This window comes from Mastigoproctus giganteus, chromosome 2 (assembly GCF_048544385.1).
Source record: "Mastigoproctus giganteus isolate SK-2022 chromosome 2, ASM4854438v1, whole genome shotgun sequence".
NCBI classification, from domain to species: domain Eukaryota; kingdom Metazoa; phylum Arthropoda; class Arachnida; order Uropygi; family Thelyphonidae; genus Mastigoproctus; species Mastigoproctus giganteus.
In genome coordinates, this window is record NC_143576.1 from 101,649,808 (window position 1) to 101,662,248 (window position 12,441).

Genomic DNA, 12,441 nt, shown 5'->3' on the forward strand with positions numbered 1-12,441 from the left:
ATGGGCTGCAAGTGTAGCTCATGGTGTCTTGTCAATGATATACATGAATTTTTCTAGCAGGGATAAGGTGGTGATTATTCCCTTGTATAAGGCAATGGTCAGGCCACACCTTGAGTACTGTATACAGGTGTGGAGGCCTCATTTCAAGAAGGATGTAGAGCTGCTGGAACGAGTACAGAGAAGGGCAACAAGATTAGTGAACAGAACAAAGGGTTACTCTTACGAAGAAAGGCTTAAGTTTTGCAAATTACAGTGTCTGGAGACTAGGCACCGGCGAGGTGATCTGATAGAGGTATATAAAGCCTTGAATGGTTTGAGCATGCCCAATGCCGATGGGATTCCTCCTCTTGTTCAGAATAATCACCTGAGAGGGCATAAACTGAAATTGAGGAAAGATAGATGTAGGATAGATGTACAAAAATTTGCCTTTAGCCAGCGGGTAGTTATTTGGTGGAACAGACTTTCATCCCTTGTTGTGGAAGTTGATAGGCTAAATAAATTTAAGGCTCAGCTGGACGGGTATTTCAAACGAACGGAGGGGTGAAATGGAAGTGTTTTTTTTTTTTTTTGGCTGATTCTGCATAAGCTTGCTTTCTTGCATCATATGCCTCTACTAATGCTAATGCTACAGAAATGCAGCCTTTCATTATCAGAATGACAATGCCCCATGTCATATAGCAGAGGTTTTAACGGTCTAATTTGTGAACAGGGACAAATGGAAACTTTGTAATTCCCCATTCCTTACTTGCCAGGCTGCTGCAAGTCTCAGTAGAAGCACTGCAAAAATCAAAATTGCCTTTGTTTGCAGCTGCTGTCGAACTATTTGTCTGTAAACCCCCCTCTATAAAACTAGTATTTCTCGTTTTCTTATCCTGTCTCAATAGCATCAGCAAATATTCTTACATCCCTTCAATTTAATTAAAAGCAATCTGAGTTGTTAACAAATATCAGCATTGCAGACTAAAATTCTACCCTATGAACCTTGCAAAATCTTGGCAGGGCTGAATTAAATTACATGGTTTGTTTGTTTGTTATTTGGTTTTTAGGAGCATTAGCAACTAAGGCCATATTACTCCGGGACATGCGGTGGTCATTCCCTGACCTTTCCGCATCCTCCATATTTGGTGGTGACGGGCTCAAACCGCGGTCTAATCAAGAAGCGTGTGCTACGCACTGCTGCTCCTTCCCACCTGGCTACGGAGGCGCCTAAATTACATGGCTTTCATCATTTACTCCTGCTCATGTCTGGGCAAAATTCCAAAAAGTACTCTCAAATTTAATCCTGCCTTTTTCTCATCATTGCCCTACATCAGTAAAGTAAATCCTCAAATTGCCTATTCTTAATAACGTTAGTACCAACATGTACAATAATATTGCCATAAAAGATGATGACCATTCTATGACATCACTAACTTCTACCTCTGAAAGACATACTTTGGTTATATTCTACCTTCCTTTTTGCACAATATATTTTCTGTTTCCCAACAATTAAGTCATCAACAGTAGCCACTTCCAACTGCTGGTGCAGTAGGAAATGGCTATTTTTGGTGACTTGATTGTTCTTCTTGCTACACCAGCACTTTCTACCTTTGGCAATTCTCCTGTGTCATTTGAAGCTGTTATACAGGCTCAGTCCTCTTGGCCATATTTTATTTTTGAATTAAAAGCCCTTTTTTATGTCTGAATATCAGACATAAAAGCCCTTTTTATGTCTGAATATTTTAGTCATATAGCATGGCTGCTTATTCAGCTATAGATTATCTCACCTAATATCCAAATGGAAAATTTCCCCAAGGAAATTTTCCATTTGAATATTATGTGAGCTTTAGTGTCCTCTTCACAAATGTCTGGTAGTTGTCATTTGCTTTTCTACAGTTGTATTGCCTTACAGCCCTTTCTGGTTTTCCCTATATTAGTATTATAAGAACTCGAGTAGGAGTGTACTTCCCTTGCTGATTCCCAAGTCAGCATACATCGCAATACGATAGTTTGACTCTGTGAAAAGATCTAACTGCCTTTGCTAGTAGTGCCCTCACCTCTTGTTTTAATTTTTTTGAGAAACTTGACTGGTTCACCATCTGATGCTTCCATTTCATCCTCGGATAATTACACTACCCAACATGATTTTTACCTCCAGCAAATCAATGGTTGTTTCTGCTCAAGTTTTAAGTATAGAATTTAAAATCAATCATAAAAATTTCCTATCGCGTCCCAGTTTTAAGATATAGATAGATAACTGGATTCTGTACAAAGATATCATTACTGTTTGAAATACAATTTTTAAACTTATTAACTTTTGGTTGGTTTTGTTTATTGGGCTAAAAGTTAAGCAAGTACATCATTACTGTTCTTGCAATATAGTATATTTTGATTTTGATGCACTTTTCCAGACAATTCAGTATTTTTATTAATTTTATTACATTATTCAACTATTCAATAGCATTAGCATTAGTAGAGGCATACGATGCAAGAAGCAAGCTTATGCAGCATCAACCAAAAAAAAAAATGCTCCAATTTCGCCTCTCTGTTCATTCCAAATACCTGTCCAGCTCAGCCTTAAATTTATTTAGGCTATCAACTTCCACAACAAAAGATGGAAGTCTGTTCCACCAATCAACTACTCACTGGCTAAAGGCAAACTTCCGCACATCTACCCTACAACTAATATATAGTGTATGATAAACTACACTACAAGAATTCACCTTCTGTTCAAATTTATCAATTGCTTTTACTGTTTTTAGGTTAATGCATTGTTAAATGGAGAAGACAAAGCACAGAACTTGCATCAATCACCCAGACAACTTCTGCTGTTTGTGGACTTAATCCCAAAAACTCAGAGGAAGAAAATATACAATGGCACAAAAGTTGCATATTCATTGTACTTTGGCTGCAAGATCGGTGACCAAGAAGAAATTTGGGCTCCACATATCTGTTGTATTACTTGTACAACAAACTTAAAGCTGTGGTTATATAGCAAGCTGAGAGCATTACCTTTTGCCATCCCTATGGTGTAGCACGAGCTGAAGAATCATTTAAACAACTGCTATGTCTGCATGACAAAAATAAAAGGTATTTCCAAAAAGAGCAAGCACTGCATCAAATATCCAAATATCCCATCAGCAATTAGGCCAGTGCCACACGGTAAAGAACTGGCAGTACCTGTGCCACCAAAATCTTGAGGTATTGGAAGTAGTGATGAAGGTACAGAAGAAATCATTTTACCAGATGTCACAGAACCATGTATTTCACATGATTTGGACTACGAGCCAGAAAAATAAAAGGCCCCACACTACATTGAACAAAAAGATTGGATCCAGACTACAACAGTGGAACTTACTTTCCAAAAGTACAAACATTACAATATACCGTAAGTGAAATGAAGAGTTTTCAAGATATTTTGCAATGGAAAACAACCTGTGTGGCTGCAAATACATCGTTGGTCTTATGCACGAACTGAACATTGATCACAATACGTCTGAATGGTGTTTGTTCATTGATGCATCGAAGCTGAGCTTGTAACCAGTATTGCTTCATAATGGAAATACTTTACCATCAATTCCTTTTGATCAAGCTGTTGGCCTGAAAGAAACTTACTATAGTATGTCCCAGATTCTTACTGCTATACATTGCAATGACTGTGGTTGGGATATTTGTGGTGATCTCAAAGTGATTGGACTGCTTGGATTGGATTGGTTGGGTTGCAAGGTAGTTTCACCAAATACTGTTGTTTCCTTTGTTTGTGGGATAGTCATGCAACAGCCAAACACTATGCCGCTTTGGGACAAAAGAGATATTCCCAGCAAAAGCAATGTAAAGTATGTTCCATTGGTTGATCCACAAAAAGGTTTTTCTTCCCCCTTTACACACCAAGCTTGGACTGATTAAGAATTTCACTAAGGTACTGGATAAAGAAAGCAGAGGATTTGCATATTTACTGAAAATGTTTCCAAATTTATCTCATGCAAAGCTGAAGGAAGGAAAGAATTTTCATAGGTGCTCAAATAAGAAAGCTCCTAAAAGATGAAGAATTTCAAAGAAACATGACTGATGTTGAACTGGCTGCATGGAGATCTTTCAAGGCTATGGTACATGGATTCCTCGGAAAGAGAAAAGAAGAGAACTATGAGCAACTGGTGACAAACTTGCTGAAATGTTATAAGAACATGGGGTGCCAAATGTCATTGAAAATGCATTTCCTTCATTCCCATCTGGATTTCTTTCCTGAAAACTTAGCAGATGTCAGTGATGAACAAGGAGAGCACTTCCATCAGGACGTATCTGCAATAGAAAAACAATACCATGGTCGCTGGGACTCTGCCATGATGGGAGATTACTGTTGGTTCCTTAAATGGGAAACCAATCTGGAGTATAAAAGGAAATCATTGAGTGGGAAACATTTCTAAGTAACATATATTGTGTGTAATAATTACAACCATGTATGTTGATATTGTATTTAACTATATAATATTGGTGTAGATACACCATATTTTACCCATAAATTTGAACTACGTATGCAGTGTGAAAGGTATCATTTTAATTGTATCTCATATTGTGGTGCCTTCACAACAAGATAGCTGGTATTGCAATACTTCAAGTAAATAATGCTTCTCTTGTAGAGAAGACTACTGTTATTTATTTTCAGGGGATACCACCACCCTTCGTTTTGAAGATTTTTGGCTTCATCATCAGTAAGTGGGCAGGTACCCTGGTAATGCAACGTGCCATCACAGTTGCGAAGTTATTTCCACAATATGATATTGTATAAAAACAAGGAATTAAAAAAAAATGCATATATCTTTTGATGTAGACATGACAGAAGTAAGAGATTGATACTTTCATAATCAGGACCTTAATTTTGTTCAGAATAACCAACTTTCGTTCCAGAGGTATGACGAAAAAAAAAAATTTGTTGGGTAGTATTATTAAGTAAAGCGAACTTAACAGAATCCAACTTACTGACTACCTTGGTAAATCATTTCCTACTACACTCAATGTCTCTAGTGCCCATTTCAGCAGAATGATGTTAGAATAATTCTGAACAATATGATGTCAAAAAAGATCCAGGTCCTGATGGCATTTTGCTAGTTGTTATTAAAACCTCTGTTCCCAAGCATGCACCCCTTTATTTGCAGTCCTGTTCACCTTTTTATGCTTTCTTATAAAACTGGTGTTTTTCTTGTTGCTCAGCTATTTGATTATATCCACCCAATTCCTAAAATGGGTGACAAATTCATTCCTTCCAATTATCACCCTGTTGTAGTTACCTCTACTGTTTCTAAAGTAACAGGGAAATCCATTAACTGCCAACTCTTAAACTACCTTGAAACTTTCCATATGATCAGTGATTGTAAATATTAATTCTATCAGTGTTGCTCCAATGGTGATATTTTGGCTAATGTTACTCCTTTTCGAACAAATCTGATCAAAATGTTTGGTGAAATGCAAGCAGTTGACATTTTTAAGGCTTTTAGTATTAGTAGTGCAATTGATGCAAGAAAACAAAGAAAGCAAGCCAAATATCAGCCAAATTCACATATCAGCCAAAATAAAAAAAAAAAAAAAAAAGAATAATTCACATATCACCTCTCCATCCCTTCTAATAGTTTGTCTAGTTCTTCCTTGAATTTATTCAAACTACCCACCTCTATAATACCAGATGGAAGTTTGTTCCAACAATCAACTACCTGCTGGTTGAAGGCAAATATCTGCCTATCTATAAAAAAAAAAGGTAAAGGGTAAACTGCAGCCATTATCAATGCACTACAGGATGGAAGCCTCCTCAATGATTCACGTTGAGGGAAATAAATACCATAATCTGCCATGCTGGTCCAGTGTGGGTTGCAGATCGACTGGATTTAGCAGTAAAGGGCTTGAACTTGGTCTACCCAAAACGCGTATGCTACTGCACTCCCACTCCTAACCAGTTGGCTGTGGAGGCCGCATATCTATACTACAACCATTCTTCCTCTATTTGAATTTATTGACCCTTATTCTGCACAATCTGACCAAGAGGAAGGATTTCACTCATAGAGCTTACTTAATCCATTCAAAGCCTTAAACACCTCAGTCAGATTTCCTAACAGATGGCTAATCTTCAGATGCTGAAATTTGCAGAATTAAAGCCTTTCTTGGTAAGAGCATCCTTTTATTCCATTTACCCATCATGTTTCAAGTTTAATGAATAATCCGATATATTGGACAGACCTTGCCCCATACATTCTGCCATTGCAAGATTTTGCTGTATTTAGATGTGAGGATACATTCGGCTACTGTATTGAGATAGAATGAGTTTTGTATTGAACAAACAAATAAATAAATAAGTTATTACGGTTTTAATTGTGTTCAGTTACTTTTGAATTATGCTGTATATAAGAATATATGAGATTTTCAATGTATGTAGTATATATCAGTTTTCAGGAATCAGTTATATGAATGATTTGGAAATTTATTTCAGGGATTACCAGGTGTACCAGGTACAAAAGGAGAGAGAGGTGACCCAGGTAAAACAGGGCCACCAGGCTCTGCTGGACAGCCTGGAGAACCCGGATCTATAGGTTCAAAGGTGAATTTATTAGCTGTTTTTGATAGTTTCATGATTATTTCATAAATGTTTAGTTCTACTTATTCAAGATAACATGCTACAATTTACCATTATTTAACTGCATAAATGAGAGCTTACATATGCTCAATTTTTCCTATGTTCTATTAATATTTTGGAAATAAACAAGGAATTACCTTTTATTCAGTGCGTAGGATTTCTTCTTTCCCAAATGTGAAATAAGATAGAAATGGGAAAGCCGATCTCACCTCGCCTGGTGAGATCGGCAAAAGAGCATCCTTAGAAGAAAGACTTCGAATATGTGGGTTGCAGAGTTTGGAAACTAGACACCTTAGAGGAGATTTGATTGAGGTGTTTAAGGCTCTGAGAGGCATCAAGAAAATGAATGAGGACGAAATTTTCAAGATTATAAATGATGCTAGAACTAGGGGACATAAATTCGAGTTACGGGGGTAAATGTTTACATTGGACTGCAGGAAGTTTTATTTTAGCCTGCGAGTTATAAATTACTGGAATAAGTTGTCTACATGGGTGGTAGAGGCTGACAGTTTGGGGAAATTCAAAGGTCATCTGGATAGTACCTTCGGGTGAGGGAAGCGCATAGGATAATAGGTTTAATTTCCTTTTCTTTTATTAATTATTATTATTATTTATTTATTTTTTTTTTTATCATTGTTTTATTCGGGTTTTTTTTTTTTTTTTTTTTGGCTGGTGCAGCATAAGCCATAGGCCTTCTTGCACCATGCAGCCATTACTAATACAAATACTAAAATCTCCTTATACGAATAAAATACGAAATGATACTTAAAACAAATTTTCATAATCAAATTAATTTAAAACTCATAATGTATTCTTCACTATTGACTCACGGACAGTCCAACACCTCAGGATAACAGCGGAGAACTCCACCCCGACCCCAGAAATATTAAACCCCCCATGCAACCTTTAGTGAAGGAAGACATTTTGTCATAAATGCAAAATTACAATACCAATAAAATGCTATTAAAATAAGATGGAAGTACAATAAAACCATGCAATTAAAATTCCTCACTGCAATATCAATAAATTACTATTAAAATACGATGAAACAAAATAATTAAAAGATTCCACCCTTAAGCGGACTAAGACTTTTCGACTATTGTCATGTTCACATGGTATGAAACTAACGAAACGGGTATGTTGGGAATCTTATAAATAGGAGATTAGTCTTTGGTACGCATACGTTCGAAAGTCCATAATCAGATATGAGAAATGGTCAACAAGCGTTGATAAGAGTTTTTTTGTACTTCATTTCTAAAGTCTAGGCAATACATAACTTTGTATAATTATGTTGAATACTTAAAATTTTGGTCTCATTAAACAGGAATGTATGGTTTTCATTTATCGCATGGAATGCTAGTTCCGATGCATTCACCCATGATGCACGAACTGATGCGTCATTTTGCTTAACCCTCGGGTTTAAAATACATCTGGTGGATCCAATGTAAGACGAATCACAATCTTTGCAAGAAATATGGTAGACAAGGTCATGTGTTAGTCCGGAAGTTGATAATACCGTGTGATTTTTAAGTGTGGCATATAATTTACGGACCGGTTTTGCTACTATTTAGCATTAGTACAGGCATTTGATGCAAGAAAGCAAGCTTATGTAGCATCAGCCAAAAAAAAAAATAAATAAATAAATAAATAAAAAATAACCACTTCCACTTCACAACTCTGTTCGTTCGAAATACCTGTCCAGCTGAGCCTTAAACTTATTTAGGCTATCAACTTCCACGACAAGGGATGGAAGTCTGTTCCACCAACGAACCACCCGCTGGCTAAAGGCAAATTTCCGCACGTCTATCCTACATCTGTCTTTCCTCAATTTGAATTTATGCCCTCTCAGGTGATTATTCTGAGCAAGAGGAAGAATCCCATCAGCATTGAGCATGCTCAAACCATTCAAGGCTTTATACACCTCTATCAGATCACCTCGCTGGTGCTTAGTCTCCAGACACTGTAATTTGCAAAACTTAAGCCTTTCTTCATAAGAGCACCCCTTTGTTCCATTCACTAATCTTGATGCCCTTCTCTGTACTCGTTCCAGCAGCTCTACATCCTTCTTGAAATGAGGCCTCCAGGCCTGTATACAGTACTCTAGGTGTGGCCTGACCATTGCCTTATACAAGGGAATAATCACCTCCTTATCCCTGCTAGAAAAATTCCTATATATCATTGACAATATACCATGAGCTACTCTTGCAGCCCGTCTGCACTGCTCAGAGAACTTCATATCTGCCTGCACAACCACCCCCAGGTCCCCTTCATTCTCTACCACTGTCAGTGTAGTACAACAGAGTTGATACATTGCTCTGGGGTTGCTGTTTCCCATATGTAGTACTTTACATTTGTCAATGTTAAACTTCATTTGCCACCTCTCAGCCCATCTGCTCAACCTTTCCAGATCCTGTTGCAGCAGAATAGTGTCAGTAGTGTCCTTGACAACCCTGCCAACCTTTGTAATGTCTGCAAACTTGGACATTAAGCTTGATATACCATCATCAATATCATTTATAAATACAGAAAACAATAATGGACCCAATACTGAACCCTGAGGGACTCCACTAATAACATTAGTCCATGATGAGCAGTGTCCATTGATTACCGCTCTTTGTCTTCTCCCCCTCAACCACCCCTTTATCCATAGCAGCAATTTGCCTCCAATGCCACACTGCTCCAATTTGTGCAGCAGTCTTCCATGTACAACAGTATCAAAAGCCTTTCTAAGATCCAAGTATATAATATCAAAGTTATTCTCTGCATCCAGTTCTTTTGTGACTGCATCATAGTATCCAATCAAATTGGTCAGGCAAGACTTCCCCTTAACAAAACCATGCTGTGTCCGAGCTATAACTGAAGTCTTGTCTAGATGATCCTGCAGTGCTTCTTTAACCAGTGCCTCCATTAATTTTCCGGGAACAGAAGTTATAAACTCACTGGTCTATAATTACTTGTGTCAGCCTTTGATCCTCCTTTGTGAATTGGGGTCACATTTGCTCATCTCCAGTCCATGGGTACCTCCCCTGAGTCCAAGGAAGCTCTCATAATTATGGCTAAGGGTTTGCTTACTTCATTTGCTGCCTCCTTTAATAAAACTGGATAGATTTAGGCCTAAATCTTGAACAATATTTCTTAGTTGGTATGTAAAGCCTAGTAGCTTCCAAGATAAGTTTTTTGAATGCTTCCCATTTTGAGTTTGCTGTTGGTAACATCAACATTTGTTCCCACTGTATAGAATTTAAATACTGTCTCAGTCTATCGTAGTCGCCTTTACGAAAGCAATAACCCTTCCCTTTACCCCTAATGGTAGTTACCTCTTTGAGTAAATCCCACTTCAGCACACTGATCACTGCCACCTAGTGGTTCATTTATCTGCAGATTCTTAATGCATGAAGAATTACTGCTGATAGTCAAATCAAAAATATTACTCCCTCTAGTTGCCTCCCGAACATGCTGATGTAGAAAACAATCATCCAATAAATCCAAAAAAGCCTTGCTAGTGTGTGAGTGACCAGCCTCCAAATTCCAGTCAATATCTGGGAAATTAAAATCCCCCATTATAAGATTCTCTGATTTACTGGCCCACTCTATTTCCCTGTACAGTTTCTTATTATACTCATTAGAGTCATTAGGCCTATAGCACACTCCTACTCTCAATTTTGATCTCCCAATGCTTATGTCACACCAAACTGACTCGTCACTGCACTGTCCTGCGATATCGACTGGCTTCACTTCCTTGGATTTTATGTATTTCTTAACTAATAGCATAACACCTCCTCCCTTCCTATCCTGTCTATCCTTTCTGTAGACATTGTACTCCCCAAATTCCAGTTCTGCATTCCTTATATCTGTGTGACACCACGTCTCTGAAATCCCAACAATATCTGCCTTTGATGTTTTGAGCAATACCTCAAATTCATCAAATTTATTTACTAAACTCCTAGCATTGGTGTACACGCAAGTATACATGCACCTGTTCTTTTTCTTAGCTACCCTAACACAACCCATGTGTTTACTTGTACCGCAATGATTCCCAGCAGTATCCGAAATATCCTGCATCTTATTTTCCAGGCTGCTGCTCATTCCAATAGAAGCAGTGCAAGAATCATTTTCACCTCTGCCAGTGGCTACTGTTAAGCTATTAGTCCTTGTATCCCCCCCCAATCTAGCAGTTTTCTGACCCACCTAACACTGCCTCGATAGCATCAGCAAACATTCTTGCACCCTTTCTATTTAAGTGTATCCCATCCCTGTAGAAGCAGTCTCTCCTGTTAACAAGTACAGACCAGGCTGAAAACAATTCTACCCTTTGAGCCTTGCACAATCTTTCCAGGGCCGAATTGATCGACAGGGCTATCATCATATACTCCCTCCTATCGTGTCTGGGCAGAATTGCGGACACTTTCAAATTCAACCCTAATTCACGGCTTTTTTTCAACAGTGACCTGTACTTGTTAAGTAATTCCACCGGTCTCCTACTCTTAATATCATTAGTGCCAACGTGTACAACTATATCACCTTTTGTGCCCTTAAATTTGCACTTCAGTATTCTTATATTTGCACTTCAGTACCTCTGAAGAGGTTGATAATTTGTCTGTACCAGTGTTCAACATAAGGCATTGAAATAAAATATTTTTTACTAATCTTGTCATTATGTCTGTTATTGATTATTTTGTCTTCCGCTTCTAATTTAATGCTGTTGATAGAAGAACCTATCCGTCAGTTCTTCTGTTTCTATTTGTGGGGCATGTTGTGTGGAAGAATATTTGAATGGATTTAAGAACTGGTTTAGAACAATTGACCTTTTATATGAGTATGGGTGATAGCTACTATAGTGTAAGAACATCCCCGTATTTGTGGGCTTACGATAAATACTGAAATTAATATTTCCGCCCTCCCTCTTAAGTGTAAAGTTTAGAAAATTTATAGACTTTGTTTCTTTTTGTTCTGTTTCCAGAGTAAATTTTAACCTAATGTGCATATTATTAAAAGTTTGTAAAACTTCATTAATAGTATTATTATCCGTTATAATTAGGATGTCTTCGAGGTATCTACCATAAAATGTGATTTTTGGTAAAAACTGTATTAGATATATATTTTCCAATCTATCTAAATACAGCTCCAATATTAGGCCGCTCAAGTTTAAACTCCTAGCATTGATGTACACGCAAGTATACATGCAACCGAAACATGAAACCGAAAATCTGTCAGTAACTTAATTAGCTCAAATATCTCTTTTTTAGGCAACTAATAGTGTTATTATTTAATAAATCCCAAATTACATCCAGAGCATATGTTACATTAAAATTAGTGTATAAAGAAACTACGTAAAGAGAAAATAATTTAGCACCTCCCCCAATTTTACAGTCTTTTAAATTTGTATATAAGGTGTTGCAATATTTTAAACCTCCCCAATAGGGTTTATAATCCAGTATATATATATGTCGCCAAGGCAGAAAATGCAGAATTTTTGTATGATACTATAGGCCTTATAGGGTGTCCGGGTTTGTGTAGTTTTACTTGTCCAAAGAGAATAGGTGCATTATTTGTCCTGGCTTTTAGTTGCTTTAGTTGTGCCATTGAAATATAATCCTTTTTACGGAATGAAGTAAGTAAATTGTTATATAGCTTAACCTCATTATCAAACACGGAAATGTCTACCTCTTGGTATGTGGACCTATCTGATATAATTGCCTGTAATTTTTTATTATAATCTGCTTTATTTAAAATGACTACAGTATCCCCCTTATCAGCTTTGTGAATTACAATGTCCTTATTTTCCCTTAATTCCCATAAAGCAATAACTTCATTTCTATTTAATCTCGGTGTATCTGACTTTC

The 12,441-nt window shown here is 37.2% G+C and overlaps 1 protein-coding gene across 1 annotated transcript in view; it reads left to right on the forward strand.

Annotated features, from left to right (window-relative positions):
- LOC150089465 (uncharacterized) overlaps positions 1–12,441 on the forward strand; it is a 1,372,165-nt gene that overhangs the window by 1,012,049 nt on the left and 347,675 nt on the right. Inside the window, exon 46 of the mRNA XM_090389992.1 lies at positions 6,455–6,562. Within this exon, the coding sequence (XP_090246118.1) occupies positions 6,455–6,562 (108 nt within the window). The remainder of the gene's footprint in view (positions 1–6,454; positions 6,563–12,441) is intronic.